Source organism: Oncorhynchus gorbuscha, linkage group LG06 (genome assembly GCF_021184085.1).
Source record: "Oncorhynchus gorbuscha isolate QuinsamMale2020 ecotype Even-year linkage group LG06, OgorEven_v1.0, whole genome shotgun sequence".
In the NCBI taxonomy this organism is placed as follows: Eukaryota; Metazoa; Chordata; class Actinopteri; order Salmoniformes; family Salmonidae; genus Oncorhynchus; species Oncorhynchus gorbuscha.
In genome coordinates this window covers 35981572-36000518 of record NC_060178.1, presented here as the reverse complement: position 1 = coordinate 36000518, position 18947 = coordinate 35981572, and the positions used below count along the sequence as shown (strand labels likewise).

The following is an 18947-nucleotide window of genomic DNA, read 5'->3' as shown; positions in this document are numbered from 1 at the left end:
GGAGGAACAGGAAGGTTGTATCCCAGAGGTGTGCTCTGGTAATTAAGAGCCCTCACCGGGGTATCTGGGGCTAACAGCAGGGTTTGTTGTGAAGAGAAGTGGCGGACGAGGGTGTGAGGAAAATCATAATGCAGCACCAGAGAGGAGCGCTGAAGTAATGCGGATAAAACTCTCATTGTGTGGAACAGTTGGGGAGAAAGTAGGCAGAGCTGAAACTTAACACTGTGAATAAAATAGTAATTGTTTGGATTTGTTATTCAACATTGTATTAGCCTGCATTTGATTTTGAAACGATATACAATGTAGTGATATGATAATTGTGGTGGGTTGGGCTGTACATATTTCAATTTGACACATTTTAATAATGCATTTTTCACCGCCTTTAGCTCTCAAAACATGACATAAATTATTGAGCATGTTTTAAGCTGATTTGGTTATTTCTCTCTTTTTCCCTCTTCTCAGAACATACTGGTGAGATGGCTGATATAAAGCCAAATGCACAAGAGAACAAAGAAGGAGATGTGGTGGAACCAGTGTGTGACAGCTCCGGTGCCACTCAGGAGCCATTACAGCGTCACACGTCTTCCCTGAAGAACAATGCTGCAGGTCTGTCAGAGCAGCTGTCTTCTGACGGACTCCCAAACCCTTTAAATGGAGCACAGCCCAGTTCATTTGTACCCAGCAGTGTCCCTGCTGTTCCCCACACAGCCCAAGCAGCCCATTCACTGCCTTCAGGAGCACTTGTTAATGGACCTGGTTCACACCCCGCCTCAGAGGAGAGCTGTGGCCTGAACAAAAACAGCACAATGTCCAACAATGTCCTGGTGGAGGCCCAGGACGCCCAACTACGACAATCTGGGAGGGACACAAGCCCTCAGGTGTTACCACCACCCAGTGAGCTTCAATCAGACGCCCTGAAGAACCCAGCAGGGCTCGTTCTGAAAACACTAGCCACCACGCAGCCAGGGGCCAACAACACGTCACCATCAGACTCTGAGGCTAGTGAGGCTGAACTGCCCTACCAGGCCCTCGACACCACCTTGTCAGGCCACAGTCCACAATCACACCAAACGCCAATTAACCAAATATGGACGGCCCAGGGAGTCGAGGCTAGAGCTAGATCTATATGGGACTTAAACACCACAGAGTCCTCTGAGAGCTCGTCGGACGGTTTTGACGGGACTGATGCACTACACTGGGATTCACAGAAAGAGCTCATACGGGCGTTGTGGAAGAATCGCACAGTTGACAGCAGCTTAGAGACAAACACTGCAGGAGTGGGAGTGATGTCTCAGCTTACCAACCAAAGACAGAGGAAGCGTAAAATACACCTGGTGGGTACGGCAGGCTCTCCTGAAAAAGTTTACAACTGCAGCACAAATCACACCTACAAAAAGTGGTATATTGAAGAGGAGGAGGAGGATGAGGATTTTGACATCTCCAACATAAATGAAGATGATTCCTCCTGTAAAAAGGCTGATGAACAATCTTCTGTGAATTCATGTCAAGAACATCCCAGTGACAGCCCTGTAATCATTAAGAAGCTGATTGTAAGAGCAGATTGCCCGAAGGACAATCACTCAATCTCCCTCTTTAGTAGAAAGCCCAAACCGCCTAAGACAGAGCAATCCGAACAAGAACCCTCATTCTTCCCATGCACAATGTGCAATGTTAATTTCAAGGAGAAAAGGCATTTGCATAGACACGTGATGTATCATTTAGATGGGCAAAATCATCAGGTACGCCACCACGCGAAAGTTCCCCGGCCTTTTATATGCAGGGAGTGTGGGCGTTCGTTCCGCGATCGCAGCTCCCTCCTCAAGCACATGATTATCCACCAGGCGAGACGGGAGAAACTCATGGAGGAGATACAGGGACTCAACAAACTCCGAGACGAAGGCAGGAACGCCAAGCTCCAGTGCCCGCAGTGTGTGTTCGGGACCAACTGCCCCAAGACGTTTGTCCGGCACGCCAAGACACACAACAAGGATAAACGTTATTACCTCTGCGCGGAGTGCAACCACGTGGCATTGACGGAACGGGAGCTTGAAGGACACCTGTACGCGATGCACTGTGACACACTGAAGTCCAAGTACAAGAACATGATCAAAGATGAGGAGTCAGAGTTTCTTAGAGATAACTATGATGAATCCAGTCATGTTCTGTTTCACTGTAAAGTGTGCCATTTCAGCACCCAGAATGAAGATTGCCTTAAAAGGCATTGTGAGCTGATACACCAACAGTCTGATTCTGATGATGAATGTGAAAATCCGCCATTTAAAAAAGCACTTAACAATCCAGATCAATATAGCCTAGCTGACCCGTCCAAAAAAGCAGCAGATTTAAAACTACTGCAGCTAAAGCCAAAGTTCAGTATTAAAAAGCCTGCTTTCTGGAAAAGAGCAGATTTTCGCTTTTGGTCCGGTAGTGTAGCTGACTTTTACATGAGAGACACAGCAGACACACAGAAGTCTTACAAAGGTCTTACCTCCTCTCAGTTCAAGTGCAGCATTGTCAGCTCAGCAAACAAGCTGTCACCATCCCTGTGGAGGAGTGACAAGCCAAGCAAATTATCTCCTAAACCGACAGAGAAAATAGACGTGACAACAGGTCTCCCTTATGTTGAGGAAGACAATCAACTATACGACCATGTGGTTTCAGGAATCTCGGAAAGGACAAAATATCCCTCAAATGTTGATGTGTTTCTTACATCCAAGATGATTAAACCAGGCCAGATGCTGTATCATAGCTACAACTCTGGCAAGAGTCAGGGAGGTAGCAACAACTTGACCGGCAGGAAGTCAGAGGCACAAGCTGTTACCCAAAAGACCCCATCCAAAAGAAAAATGTCCACTCCCTTCCACAACAGTGTGGACAAGGTGGTTGATAATGTTTTGCCAAAACTGAACCCAAAATTAAAAGAGACTACCACTCCTGAAGACACAGAGGGAGACGATGATTATGAGGACACGTATGACTTTAGTGCTTACACCAGCGAGGCTACAGCCAACTTCCTGGATAGTAGTGAGAACGAGAGGAACCCCTACGCCCGTAGCTACTTCATACGCAGACAGAGGGGTTCTTCGATCAAAGAGAATCCTGCACCTGGTGCTGACATCGGCCGTTTGGGAAAGAACGCCGTTCAGGTTGACCACCATTTTAATAAGACTGAAGACAAGGACGGGGAGTATGACAGCGATGACATACAGAAGCTTATCATCAAAGAAGAGTGTATAGAAAGCTCAGTGTGTGACGATTCTCCAGAGTCACCCACCACCACCGGCACACACAACCAGAGTCTCTCCTATGACTATGACTTCTCCCCTTCTTTTGGAACAGAAAGGAAGTCCTGCCCCTACTGTCCTGCTGTGTTTGAGTCTGGGGTGGGCTTATCCAATCACGTGCGAGGGCACCTGTACAGGTTGGGGCTGAGTTATGACGCTCGCCATGTGGTGTCACCTGAGCGGGTAGCCTCACAGGACCGACAGCCACGCGTACGCAGGAAGGTCCCCTCTGTGGTGCGGAGGATCAAAAAAGGTGAGCAGCGTATTTATATACAATAACTTATTGTTTTCTGCACTATTGCATTGTAATAGGGTTAAAGTAATCTGTAATTACACAGTAACTATACTTATTACAGTTTTTTCCCAGTCAAGTGTGTCATGTTTTCTATAGATAGTGGTCAAAGTTACCCCAAAGTTAGCTAGTAATTTACCGAGATTGCTCTGGATAAGAGCGATAAGAGCAATACATGTAAATGTAGATAGTTAAAACGTAACCTTTTTTATGATCTCCATGTTGCAGCTGAGAAGCCGGAGTCTCAGGCGGAGCACACCTGTCCCCTGTGCTGGGGCTGGTTCGACACCAAGACAGGCCTCTCCAACCACGTGAGGGGCCACCTGAAGCGAATAGGGAAGACCAGCACCAGCACCAGTAAGAGTCCATTGTGTATTCTCAATGAGCTGCTAAAGGACGAGCAGGAACACCAGAACATCCTCCAGATTCTCAACAGGTACTGTAAACATTTCCACGAAAAAGTTACTGTCCACACCTTTAAGGGATGTAATACAATATTCTATCCTATATCATGTATACAGTGCCTTCAGAAAGTATTCATACCCCTTGACTTATTCCACATTTTGTTGTGCCTGAATCCAAAATGTATTGAATATATTTTTTTCTAACCATCTACACACAATAACCCATAATGGCAAAGTGAATATGTTTTTAAATGTTTTTCCTAATTCATTGAAAATGAACTACAGACATACATAATTTACGTAATTTAAGTATTCACACTCCTGAGACAGTACTTTGTAGAATCATATTTGGCAGTGATTACAGCTGTGAGTCTTTATGGTACGTCTCCACACCTGGATTGTGCATTATTCTTTTCAAAATTCTTCAAGCTCAAATTGGTTGTTGATCATTGCTCGACAGCCATTTTCAGGTCTTGCCATAGATGTTCAAGCAGATTTAAGTCAAAACTGTAACTCGGCCACTCGGGAACATTCACTGTCTTCTTGATAAGCAACTCAAGTGTAGATTTGCCCTGAAAGGTACATTAATCTTCCAGTGTCTGGTGGAAAGCAGACTGAACCAGGTTTTCCTCTACGATTTTGCCTGTGCTTAGTTCCATTCCGGTACTTTTTATCCTGGAAAAACTCCCCAGTCCTAAACGATTACAAGCATACCCATAACATAATGCAGCCACCACTGTGCTTGAAAAAAAAATGTGATGTGTGATGTGTTTTGTTGGATTTGCCCCAAATATAACGCTTTGTGTTCAGGACATAATTTCTTTAGTGCCTTATAGCAAACAGGATGTCTGTACAGGCTTACTTCTTTTCACTCTGTGAATTAGGTTATTATTGTGGAGTAATTACAATGTTGTTGATCCATCCTCACGTTACTCCTATCGCAGATATTAAACTCTGTAACTGTTTTAAAGTCACCATTAGCCTCATTGTGAAATCCCTAAGTGGTTTCATTCCTCTCCGGCAACTGAGTTAGGAAGGACGCCTTTATCTTTGTAGTGACTGGGTGTATTGATACACTATCCAAATTGTAATTAATAACATCACAATGCTCAAAGGGATATTCAAAGTCTGTTTTTTTTATGCTTATTAACTCAAGACATTTCAGCTTTTAATTGTGGATGGATTTCTAAAATGTTCTTCAAGCTAAATTCCACTTTGACATTATGGGGTATTGTGTGTAAATCAGTGACACAAAATTAGTATAATTTGTATATATACTACATGGACAAGCACACAACCATGCAATCTCCATAGACACACACTGGCAGTAGAATTGCCAGTACTGAAGAGCTCAGTGACTTTCAACGTGGCACTGTCATAGGTTGCCACCTTTCCAACAAGTCAGTTCGTCAAATTTCTGCCCTGATAGAGCTGCCCTGGTCAACTGTAAGTGTGGTTATTGTGAAGTGGAAACTGTGGGGCTGTTTTTCATGGTTCGGCCTAGGCCCATTAGTTGCAGTAAAGGGAAATCTTAATGCTGCAGCATACAATGACATTCAAGACAATTCTGTGCTTCCATCACTATGGCAATAATTTCGGGAAGGCCCTTTCCTGTTTAAATATGACAATGCCCCCGTCCACAACACGAGGTCCACACAGAAATGATTTGTTCAGATCGGTGTGTAAGAACTTGACTGGTCTGCTCAGGTTCCTGACCTCAACCCCTTTGAACACCTTTGGGATGAATTGGAACGTTGACTGCGAGCCAGGCATAAACACGCATCATCAGAGCCGTACCTCACTAATACTCTTGTGGCTGAATGGAAGCAAGTCTCCACAGCAATGTTCCAACATCTAGTGGAAAGCCTTCCCAGAGGAGTGGAGGATATTATAGCAGCAAAAGGGGTGTCTTCCGCACTTATTAATGCCCAAGATTTTGGAATGAGATGTTCAATGAGCAGTGTGTCCGCATACTTTTGGTCATGTAGTTTGTATATTATATATATATATATATATATATATATATATATATATATATATATACAGTGCCTTCGGAAAGTATTCAGACCCCTTGACTTTTTCCACATTTTGTTACGTTACAGCCTTATTCTAAAATGTATTAAATAGAAAATCCTCAGCAATCTACACCCAGTACCCCATAATGACGAAGTGAAAACAGGTATTTAGACATTTTTACAAATGTATGAAAAAAAAAAAAAAAAAACTTATTTACTTAAGTATTCAGGCCCTTTGCTATGAGACTCGATATTGACCTCAGGTGCATCCTGTTTCCATTGGTCATCCTTGAGATGTTTCTACAACTTCATTGGAGTCTACCTGTAGTAAATTCAATTGATTGGACATGATTTGGAAAGGCATAAACCTTTCTATATAAGGTCCCACAGTTGACAGTGCATGTCAGAGCAAAAACCAAGCCATGAGATCGAAGGAATTGTCCGTAGAGCTTCGAGACAGGATTGTGTCTAGGCACTGTTTTGGGGAAGGGGACCAAAAAATGTCTGCAGCATTAAAGGTTCCCAAGATCACAAGTGGTCTCCAACATTCTTAAATGGAAGAAATTTGGAACCACCAAGACTCTTCCTCAAGCTCGCCGCCCAACCAAACTGAGCAATCGGAGGAGAAGGGCCTTGGTCAGGAAGGTGACCAAGAACCTGATGGTCACTCTGACAGAGCTCCAGAGTTCCTCTGTGGAGATGGGAGAACCTTCCAAACGGTCAACCATCTCTGCAGCACTCCACCAATCAGGCCTTTATGGTAGAGTGGCCAAATGAAAGCCACTCCTCAGTAAAAGGCACATGACAGGCCGCTTGGAGTTTGCCGAAAGAAGAATAGATTTGAGATTCTTCAAAGGAGCCACCCTTTGCCTTGATGACAGCTTTATAGACTCTTGGCATTCTCTCAACCAGCTCATGAAATTAAAATGTAATTAGAGGAATTAATTTCATTTGAGCCAATCAGTTGTGTTGTGACAAGGTATGGTTGGTTGGTATACAGAAGATAACCCTATTTGGTAAAAGACCAAGTCCATATGATGGCAGAAACCGATCAAATAAACAGAGAAACAACAGTCCATCATTACTTTAAGACATGAAAGCCGGTCAATGCGGAACATTTCTAGATCTTTGAATGCTGCTTCAAGTTCAGTTGCAAAAACCATCAAGCACTACTATGATGAAACTGGCTCTCATGAGGACCGCCACAGTAAAAGAAGACCCAGATTTACCTCTGTTGCAGAGGATACGTTCATTAGAGTTACCAGGCTCAGAAATTGCAGCCCGAGTAAATGTTTCACAGGGTTCAAGTAACAGACACATCTCAACATCAACTGTTCAGAGACTCAGGCCTTCATGGTCAAATTGCTGCAAAGAAACCACTACTAAAGGACACCAATAAGAAGAAGAGACTTTCTTGGGCCAAGAACCAAGAGCAATGGTCATATTAGACCGGTGGAAATCTGTCCTTTGGTCTGATGAGTCCAAATTTTAGATTTTTGGTACCAATCGCCATGTCTTTGTGAGACGCAGAGTAGGTCAACTGATGATCTCCGCGTGGTTGTGTAAGGGCTAATTGACCAGGAAGGAGAGTGATGGAGTGCTGTATCAGACCTTATCCTCCCCTTAATTAGTTTGGGATGAGTTGGACCGCAGAGTGAAGGAAAATCAGCCGTGCGTGAATCAGGTCTTCATGGTCGAATTGCTGCAAAGAAACCGCTAACAAAGGACACCAATAAGAAGAAGAGACTTGCTTGGGCCAAGAAACACAAGCAATGGACATTAGACCGGTAGATATCTGTCTTTTGGTCTGATGAGTCTAAATTTGAGATTTTTGGTTCCAACTGCTGTGTCTTTTTGAGACGCAGAGTAGGTGAACGTATGATCTCTGCATGTGTAGTTCCCACCGCGAAGCATGGAGGAGGTGGTGTGGGGGTGCTTTGCTGGTAACACTGTGATTTATTTAGAATTCAAGGCACACTTAACCAGCATGACTACCACAGGTGGTTTGCGCTTAGTAGGACTATCATTTATTTTTCAACAAGACAATGACCCAACACACCACCAGGCTTTGTAAGGGCTATTAGACCAAGAAGGAGAGTGATGGAATGTTGCATCAGATGACCTGGCCTCCATAATCACCCGACTTTATTCCAATTGAGATGGTTTGGGTTGAGTTGGACCACAGGGTGAAGGAAAAGCAGCCAATAAGTGCTCAGAAAATGCGGGAACTCCTTCAAGATTGTTGGAAAAGCATTCCAGGTGAAGCTGGTTGAGAGAATGCCAAGAGTGTGCAAATCTGTCGTCAAGGCAAAGGATAGCGACTTTGAAGAATCTAAAATCTCTTTTGTTTCGTTTAACACTCTTTTGCTTACTACATGATTCCATATGTGTTATTTAATTGTTTTGATGTCTTCACTATTATTCTACAATGTGGAAAACTGTAACAATAAAGAAAAACCCTTGAATGAGTAGGTGTGTCCAAACCTTTGACTGGTACTGTAGATAGGATTTCTTTTTTTGAATTTGTCTTAATTTGTATTTATTTTTCATTATGGCTATTTGTATTTTATTGTACTTTTTCATGTATCTCTCTGGCTATATCATTGTTGTGTTTTATTTGAAACCTGAACAGGAAGCAGTTAATCTCCCGACCAATCATCTCCCAGAAGTTCATTGGCAGCGACGGGCTCTTCCTAACACCGATGGGGATCCCAGTGAAGATCCAACATGGCTGCCAGCTGGGCCAGAATGGCACTCCCACTCCATGGGATCCCAGTGCAAATACACCCAGGCAGGAGGGAGTTGAGAGAGAGGATTTCTTTCCTAAGAGGAAGAGTATAGAGGTACTGTTGTTGTGCTACATTGGTACCATGCTATTTTAAATATATATAAATAAAAAAGTAAAAGTGAATTGTATATGCTACCATTCAAAAGTTGGAGTCACTTAGAAATGTCCTTGTTTTTGAAAGAAAAGCAATTTTTTTGTGCATTAAAATAACATAAAATTGATCAGAAATACAGTCTAGACATTGTGAATGTTCTAAATGATTGTTGAAGCTGGAAATGGCAGATTTTTAATGGAATATCTACCTAGGCGCACAGAGGCCAATTATCAGCAACCATCACTCCTGTGTTCCACATTGTGTTAGCTAATCCAAGTTTATAATTTTAAAAGGCTAATTGATCATTAGAAAACCATTTTGCAATTATGTTAGCACAGCTGAAAAAGTTTTCAGCTGTGCTAACATAATTGCAAAAGGGTTTTCTAATAATCAGTGGTTGAAAAACAAGTTTTAATGACTCCAACCAAGTGTATGTAAACTTCTGACTTCAACTAATATATATATATATATATATTACTCTTTATCGTTGGGAAGGTCTCATGAGCAAGCATTTCACGGTTAAAGTCTACACCAGTTGTATTCGGCGCATGTGACATACGATTTGATTTGCTTATGTTCAATATCTTTATTTAATTTGACTCTGTACGTGTCTTTGGGTATCTTGAAAGGTGCAAGTAAAATGCATTATGTATTATTATTATTACAGATAGGAGGTGTCATTGAATCTTCCCGGAGCACTTTAGGCAAGCTTTTGCGGAAGAGGAAGTTGGACAAGGATGATGAGGATAAGAACCACTTTACTGTGACCAAAGAGAGGGTTGAGGGGAGACAGAACCAACAGGCCAGCAACCTGGAAACACACTGGGCCCATGGTAAGAAGCCTCACAAATCATTTCTATACACATCAGAATATCAGCATTTTAGAGCACTTTCAGAACTGAAAAAGACATTGAGATTGTACAATTTCAAAATTAAAACAACCCAGTTAACCAAAATGTGCAATTTTTCTATTTTTTGCCAAGTAACGGAGTTAAAAACTAAAGTTACAAACTGCAGTTACTTTGTCTGCCAAGTATATTTTATTTGATGGTAATTATTATTGTAGTGCAACAAGGCCCCCCTTTCTGATGGCAAAACATATATATGACATATGATCAGTCTGTTTCAACTAGAATCAAAGAAGACAAGAAATCCAGGTAAGGCAGATAGACGACGGATAGAAGTGACAGACACAGCTTTATTAGCTAAACTGTGTCGGCGGTCTGTTCTTTTCTCAGTGTTCTATCTTCATTCATAAGATTGATCAGTTTAGTCCTTTGCAGATAAGTATGATTCTTTTAGGTGTTCTTCTGAATAGTTTTATAGAGTGCGAGGATACAGATGAAGATAATATGTGACTTGTGCACACCAATTACAGTGTTAGCTTGCTTTAATGAAACACAAACTTGTCTTGTTTCACAGCTGTTTTGTATGTTTTACTAACTCTACAGCTTTTCATTACTTACAGGAGCCCATGTTAAATCACAACATGTCAATCAAATGGACTTGGATTTAAAAAAAGAAAAAGAAACATGAAAAAAATAAAAGTTCACAGTCAATTTAATTATTTTAACGCACCCAAAAATAATGAATGTCACCAAATGGGCCACGTTCTTTTGATGTGGCTCTGGAAGCACATCAGCTGTGTTTACACAACTTTGTTTAATGTCTGTCCAAATAAGAGTTCCCGTCCTTTTTGCAGAATGATTAATAAAGATTTTAAATCAGATAGCAATAATTTTGGGCGTCTGTCAGAATTCAAGTGATTGCCCGTTTTGTGACTGACAGTGTTAAATGTCATAGTTACTTTTTACATTATAGCTGAAAGCTGAAACCTTGAAGGTAGAATAGACTGAGTCACGCATTTGGTTTTAACCATCTAACAATGGCTTCTACACCATATCGCTGTAATCAGTGTTATGTTAAATGGAGATTTAACACACATTTTTGCAAACAAATTGTTGCAAACAATTTGCTGGTAATTTAAATAACCTTTAGTAGCTTGTCATGGTTAAAAAAACACCTCTGTAGGAGATGTTTTTTCACCTATTAGGTGTGAAATGAATGGGAAGCTGTCGCTATTGTTTTCACACAACTGCCAGTAGCTTCAGGACAGCCTGCATAGAAACTCGGTGTGGGCTTGTTACCCAATCAAATCTGTTTTAACAGGTGTTCGAAGAGACCTTTCATAATCTAACGCTTTTACGATTTAACATGCTCTAGATGTAGCCTGCAGTGCCATGCCAAACCATTGTAATTAATGTGCAATATTGACACAATCAGCACAGTACGAATTTCTTGTCATAGCCGAAATAACATTTTAAAGCCCCAAATTGTTCCAAACCCTGCGTGAATCTTCTGCCACAGGTGAAAATAGGCACCCTGGAGTCCTTAGATTGTGATAAACATTACTCTCAACAACACGTCTCCAACTGCTAAGTGCAAAACAGATCTTTAAAATATGAAAACAGATGGAGGGAGAGGTGACGGCACTCAGGGAATAGCAGTTTTACTTCATGTTCATCTATGTGCTCTGTAGTCAAATTTCTTATATTTCTTCAGATTCTTCCCTTAAAGTCACCTCAACTCACCTCCAGATTTCATTTCTCAAAGACGCTTATCAAAGACCCTGAAACCCAAGCAGCAATTAATTCAGATGTAATGCGTGTAGAAGTTGAACTATTTTAAAAAGTGGGCAGCATCCAAACAAAGTGTCTCTAATGGAAGGTAACTGTTAATGAAGTTAAAAACAAACAGAGCATGGTTATCCGGAGGCATTTTGATTCGATGCTACACTCTTGACACTTGTTCAAAGATGTTCTCCTTGCAAGAAAAGTGTTGTCAATGGGCTTCTGGAACATGTTTAAAGTTTTGAACTCAACTTCTGTGTGCTTTGCTTTCTTTAGATTTTTCTCTCTTTCAATGTCTCTCTCACTTTCCAGAGAGAAATGCATCTAATAAGAAGATTTGCGTTCACTGTAACACAACATTTCCCAGTGCTGTTAGCCTGTCCAATCATCTTCGCGCTTACGCACGCAGGAAGAGGGTTGCCATGTTAGAAGGAACAAGTAAGTTCACTAAGCCTGGTCACAAAAGTCAAGAACATAAAGGCACCTTTCTGAAATGACAGTGTACCTTATTGAACAGTGTACCTTATTGAACATGTACAGAACATTGCATCCCAAATGGTGCCCTATTCCCTATATAGTGCATTCAGAAGATATTCAGATCCCTTTACTTTTTCTACATTTTGTTACATTACAGCCTTATTCCAAAATGGATTATTTTTTTTCCCCTCATCAATTTACACACAATACACCATGATGACAAAGCAAAAACAGGTTTTTAGAAATGTCACATTTACATAAGTATTAAGACCCTTTACTCAGTACTTTGTTGAAGCACCTTTGTCAGTGATTACAGCCTCGAGTTTTCTTGGGTATGATGCTACAAGCTTGGCACACCAGTGTTTGGGGAGTTTCTCACATTCTTCTCTGCAGATCCTCTCAAGCTCTGTCAGATTTTCAGGTCTCTCTAGAGATGTTCGATCGGATTCAAGTCCGGCCTCTGGCTATGCCACTCAAGGCCATTCAGAGACTTGTCCCAAAAGCCAGATCTGCGTTGTCTTGGCTGTGTGCTTAGGGTCATTCTCCTGTTGGAAGGTGAACCTTTGCCCCAGTCTGAGGTCCTGAGTGCTCTGGAGCAGGTTTTCATCAAGGATCTCTCTGTACTTTGCTCTGTTCATCTTTCCCTCGATCCTTATTACTCTCCCAGTCCCTGCAGCTGAAAAACAGAGAATCTTGTTTATCATGGTCTGAGAGCCCTTTAAGTGCCTTTTGGCAAACTCTAAGCGGGCTGTCATGTGGCTTTTACTGAGGAGTGGCTTCCATCTGACCACTCTACCATAAAGGCCTGATTGGTGGAGTGCTGCAGAGATGGTTGTCATTCCGGAAGGTTCTCCCATTTTCACAGAGGAACTCTGGACCTCTGTCAGAGTGACCATCGGGTTTTCAGTCACCTCCCTGACCAAGGCCCTTCTCCCCCGATTGCTTAGTTTTGCCGGGCGGCAAGCTCTAGGAAGAGTCTTGGTGGTTCTAAACTTCTTCCATTGAATAATGGAGGCCACTGTGTTCTTGGGAACCTTCAATGCTGCAGAAATGTTTTGGTACCCTTCCTGTGCCTCAACATAATCGTGTCTCTGATCTATACGAACAATTCCTTCGACCTCATGGCTTGGATTTGCTCTGACATGCATTGCCAACAGTGGGACCTTAAATAGACAGGTGTGTGCCTTTCCAAATCATCTCCAATCATTTGAATTTACCACAAGCATACTCCAATCAATTTGTAGAAATATCTCAAGGATGATCAATGGAAACAGGATGCACCTGAGCTCAATTTAGAGCCTCATAGCAAAGGGTCTGAATACTTATGTAAATAAGGTATTTCTGTTTTTTATTTTTGTATACATTTGCAAAAATGTATGGGGCATTGTGTATAGATTTGATGAGGATGATTTAAAAAATAAAAATAAAATAAGGCTATAACAGAACAAAATGCGGAAAAGTCCAAGGGTTCTGAATACTTTCCGAATGTACAGTACTGTATAGTGCACTACTTTTGACCAGGGCCCCCATTGTGACACAGCCTGTGACTCTCTGTCCTGGTGTCAGTCTGCTAAGTTGCATAGAGTTGTTTATAGTAGGTTGATCTGTACGGACTTGGTCTGTAATGAGATGATTTGTGTCTTTCAGCCTATTCCTGTATACTGAAGAAGCCTAGGTTGAGGGCTGGACCAAAGAACACCTTGTTCTCAGCTCTCCCATGTGCTGTTGAGGAGATGTATAGACTCACCTGCAGGTATGTAGGACCACAACAAGCTTCTCTGTCCCCTCCCTGTTTTTGTTTACGTATTGATTTGTTGTGCATTACACCCTGTGGCCACAAGGCACAAAGACATTACGGATTGCCCCTTTAATATTGTGAAATGGTCATGCTTCGGTTCTAAAATATATTGTACACCTGTACAGGAAAATGTTATTGCCACTTCAGATGCTTAATAGTATCCATATGTATGCTAACATAACCTAGCCTAACTTAACTCTCTCTCTCTCCTATGCAGATTCTGTGACCTCGTCTTCCAGGGTCCTCTGTCCATCCAGGAGGATTGGCTCAGGCACTTACAGAGGCACCTCATGCACACCAGTGTCCCTCGCACAGGAGCTGGCATGGTGGAGGTCCTGCGACTACACAAAGAGACGCCCTCCTTGCTCCCCCAGGAGCACCCCTCTCGGGAGCACCTAACATCCAATGAGCCCCCCACGGCTCATGAGCCCCAGACGCACCATGAGCACTCCTGCTTGGAACACCCCTCTCCATATGATCACCCCTTGCCCCAGCAGGAGCCCCCCTTGCCCCATGGGCCCACCTTGCCCAACATGCACCCCGAAACCCACGAGCACCCTGAGCTCCATGATGAGCATCCCTTGCACCATGCACACCCCTCGTCCAATGAGCACCCAAGCCTGGAGCAGCACACGCCCACGTCCTTTCCAGAGCTTCTTCCAGTGGCGTCCTGAACTAGAGGGTTGTTTACACATTTTCACTTTATATCTTTATCCTCTACATGTAAATATGGATAGACACACAGAAATATAGATAGATAAAACAATTCTAAAGCTATATGTTTTTCTTAATATGCACAATACCAGCCCTTCCCTCTATTTTATAAGACCTGTCTCTATACTGTATATGATGGATCTTGTTACTTATATGTACAGAAACAAAGACTTGTGCTTGAGATGCAAAAATGCCAACAATCGCTGAAGCTAGAACAGTAGTCAGTTCAGAACCTTGTATCTCAACTTTTCTAAACGAACGTTTGCACTCTGTAACCGCTTCTACTCTACTATGTTTAAGTTTAACCTCCAGGTAATCTTGCCATCTTGCAACAGGTACACATGTTAAATGTGTCTTCTTGCTTCCTTCTTTGCACTGTTTAGCAGTCAGTCAGAACGTTGAACCCATTACCAAATGAGACAACTGACACCTCAGCATTGTGCAAATGATAAATGCTTTGTCCGTTACCTTTAACTGTGGCCTATAGAAGCCATAATCAGAATACAGGGTCAATCATAAACAGTACCAGTCAAAAGTTTGGAGACACCTACTCATTCCAGCGTTATTCTTTTCTTTTTACTATTTTCAACATATGTTCAACAACATGTAGAATAATAGTAAAGACATCAAAACTATGAAATAACACAATAGCCACCCTTTGTCTTGATCACAGCTTTGCACATTCTTCTCTAAACCAGCTTCATGAGGTAGTCACCTGGAATGCATTTCAATTAACAGGTGTGCCTTGTTAAAAGTTCATTTGTGGAATTTCTTTCCTTCTTAATGCGTTTGAGCCAATCAGTTGTGTGGTGACAAGGTAGGGGGTATACAGAAGATATCCCTATTTGGTAAAAGACCAAGTCCATATTATGACAAGAACAACTCAAATAAGTAAAGAGAAACAACAGTCCATCAATACTTTAAGACATGAAGGTCAGTCAATTTGGAAAATGTCAAGAACTGTTTCTTCAAGTACAGTTGCAAAAACCATCAAGCGCTATGATGAAACTGACTCTCATGAGGACCACTACAGGAAAGGAAGACCCAGAGTCACCTCTGATGCAGAGGATACGTTCATTAGAGCTACCAGCCTCAGAAATTGCAGCCCAAATAAATGTTTCACAGAGTTCAAGTAACAGACACATCTCAAAATCAACTGTTCAGAGACTCAGGCCTTCATGGTCAAATTGCTGCAAAGAAACCACTACTAAAGGACACCAATAAGAAGAAGAGACTTTCTTGGGCCAAGAACCAAGAGCAATGGTCATATTAGACCGGTGGAAATCTGTCCTTTGGTCTGATGAGTCCAAATTTTAGATTTTTGGTACCAATCGCCATGTCTTTGTGAGACGCAGAGTAGGTCAACTGATGATCTCCGCGTGGTTGTGTAAGGGCTAATTGACCAGGAAGGAGAGTGATGGAGTGCTGTATCAGACCTTATCCTCCCCTTAATTAGTTTGGGATGAGTTGGACCGCAGAGTGAAGGAAAATCAGCCAACAAGTGCTCAGCATATGTGGGAACTCCTTCAAGACTGTTGGAAAAGCATTCCAGGTGAAGCTGATTGAGATAATGCAAAGTGTGTGCAAAGCTGTCATCAAGGTAAAGGGTGGTGACTTTGAAGAATCTAAAATATATTTAGATTTGTTTAACACTTTTTTGGTTAATTACATGATTCCATGTGTGTTATTTCATCATTTTGATGTCTTCAGTATTATTCTACAATGTAGAAAATAGTGAAAATAAAGAAAAATTAACAAGTTTTATGTGTCCAAAACTTTGACTGGTACTTTATATAAAAAATGATATGTATTGCTAGAACTGTCCATACTGTATGAATGGACACAATATATGCTTTCTCCCTAACTGTCATGTTAATTATTTCCTATTTGTCTTGTTCTGATGTAATTGGAATTGCGATATGTTCTCATTTTATGTTAATCAAGAAACGAAAAAATGTTTTCTTGTGATTTATCTATAAGACTAATAATATGGTGTATTTCCTGAAATATTCAACAAGTTTGAACTTTGTGTCACTGGATTATTGTAGTGTAGAGTAGATCATAAATATCATGCAATATACACATTTACCTCAAAAGTGGTTTTATGGAGAAGGAGGTGCTTCAATTCACTGCTTGTTAGTTGGTTTGACTATCAACATTTGCCAATTTGCTAACCTTGCCAAATAAACATGCAGAAGCAGTGGATTGAGGCTAGTTTTTTTTTCAATAACATTTAGAGGTAAGACAAAAGATGAAGAAAGGCTGAGATAGTGGTGAATTATTGGTTTAAGGCATTTATTATTCCTAGTTAATGAAGCACATTGTTCTGTACTGTTCTTTGATGATTCAACACCGCCAAGCACTATTTCTAATATTATTATGGATAACTTACCTATCCCTTCTGAAATGGATTTCACAGTCCAATAAAAAGACTAGGAGCTTTTTAATCCAAGTCAAGTTACAACGTAAATCACATTTCCATGGTGCTGAAACTTCCAGTTAGATATTGTATTATGCTAAGTAAAATACACAAGTTTAATGTTTTATTCATCTAGACAACACTAGGGAATGTCTGAGAGATGTGAATGTACTGTAATAATGTCTGGTTGGTTTAACATCATACTTCATTTTGGATGATTAAAGAAAGCAGGCTCTATATACCATGTATTCATTCAGCTTTCTGTGGTAAATATATCAAGAACTTTCTGAAATAAAATACTGAAATGAAAGTTAAATTGGCCTTTTAAATTTTTTATTTTATTTTTTACAATTATTTGTTTCTCACCCCCTACAAGTCCTGGTAACTCGGTCTATAACATTGTGGCTGTACAAAATAAATATACACTGATTTTATATAACCCGCCATTCTCTCCTTTTGTTTTTAGCATTTGTAAGTATGTTTGGTTGGTGGGACCATAGAGTTCCTATTAAATTTCACCAATGAAAAAGTAGTGCACTATATAGGGAATAAGGTGCCGTTTGACACGTACACAACTTCTGCTAGAAACCCAACCCATGGCACAGGGGGCCGACCCTGCAGTTTATCCTGGTCCGTATTTAAAACAGGATGATCAAAGCTGTACAAACCAATTGTCATCATGTTCCTCCGGAGGGGATTCTCAAGTACATTAATGCTCCTTCTCAGGGAAATAATTGTGCCACTCTGTGACTTCATTAGGTCTCCTGGCTGTTTCAAAAAGATGTTCTCTGCGGAGGTTGGGAGCCACGTCATGGGGCAGACACCGTCCCAAAGGGCACCATGAATAAAAACCAAAGAGAGATTATAATGAGATTGAGCCAGCCATGACCAGGAGTGGGGGTTTTATTATTTCACTGGCAGCCCGGAGAGAGAGCGAGAGAGAGACATAAAGAAATGTGTTACATGGTAGAAGCCACGCTGGCCATCTGCAGTAGTGGTCCAGTGGTAGCTAGTAGTAGACCAAAGCATGGTTGTTATTATTAGGGCCTGAGAATCAAAGACACCCCTTTCTGGAGATTACTTCTCTATTAAAACTGTATATAAACGCCTGATTCCCCTGTACCACATGGAGTAGAGAGAGAGAGGGGCTAGCTGCATTTAACCAGAACAAGTGAATAGTAATGAGTTAGCGTGGTAAAATGAGAGAATAGCAACAGCATTTGCCTTGAATCTTCACGGTATTTTATTTGTTCATTTTCGTCTCTCCAGAAAGTATAAGCAACGAGACAAGTTGTTTAATTTTAATAGGAGAGCCTTAGGTCATTTTAAAAAACTGGCACATTAGGAGTGTCTGTGATACTGTGTGATACTGCAGTAGGGGAGATTAAAGGGAAGCTCCCTGCCACTCTAAGAAGGTTAGTTCCTATTAGTTAAATAACGGTTAAATAAAAAATCCCCAAATTGTGTGTGTTAAGGTGTTTCAGGTGGACTGAACCACTGAGCACAGATGTCAATTCAACATCTATTCCACGTTGGTTCAATGTCATTTAATTTAAATTACATGGAAACAATGTTGATTCAACCAGTGTGTGCCCAGCGGGACCCTATTACCTATTAAAGTGCACTAACTCTGACCAGAGCCAGAGCCCTAGAGGTGTAGGGAATAGGGTGTCATTTGAGAAGCACCTATCACTGCACCATGAGAAACTGGGTGATTGACTGATGGCACTTATCTGTCGGCCTGGCTTTTTCCCCCCACCTTATCCTCTATGGCAGCAGCGGAGATCCAGAGTTCAAATCCATTGATCACGTCCTTCTTTCTCTTTCTGTTCTGGCTGGTTATTCTGAAGTGCCAACCCGGGGACCGCTGTCCGACGCTTCATGTACAAAAAAAGGAGTGAAAAATCAATAGGTTTCCATTATCTGTTTGGGCAGTGTCACTGGCCTGTCAATGATCCCGTTACCGGGGGCGGTACAGGGGTGAGGCGGCTGGGCGAGGAGCCCCCACTCCATGTCTGTGTCCCAAATGGCA

General features: G+C 41.6%; 1 protein-coding gene across 8 annotated transcripts in view; it reads left to right on the top strand.

The window, feature by feature from the left end:
• LOC124037892 (zinc finger protein 644-like) overlaps positions 1 to 15139 on the top strand; it is a 44363-nt gene extending 29224 nt beyond the window's left edge. For 7 of the 8 annotated variants that reach the window (XM_046353099.1, XM_046353097.1, XM_046353101.1 and 4 more), the window contains 7 exons: positions 463 to 3537; positions 3805 to 4012; positions 8628 to 8838; positions 9545 to 9710; positions 11820 to 11945; positions 13632 to 13737; positions 14000 to 15139. In XM_046353099.1, the coding sequence (XP_046209055.1) occupies positions 477 to 3537; positions 3805 to 4012; positions 8628 to 8838; positions 9545 to 9710; positions 11820 to 11945; positions 13632 to 13737; positions 14000 to 14456 (4335 nt within the window). In that variant the 5' untranslated portion in view covers positions 463 to 476 and the 3' untranslated portion in view covers positions 14457 to 15139. The remainder of the gene's footprint in view (positions 1 to 462; positions 3538 to 3804; positions 4013 to 8627; positions 8839 to 9544; positions 9711 to 11819; positions 11946 to 13631; positions 13738 to 13999) is intronic. The other variant, XM_046353098.1, reaches the window with a different exon arrangement.
• Positions 15140 to 18947: the final 3808 nt, after the last annotated feature.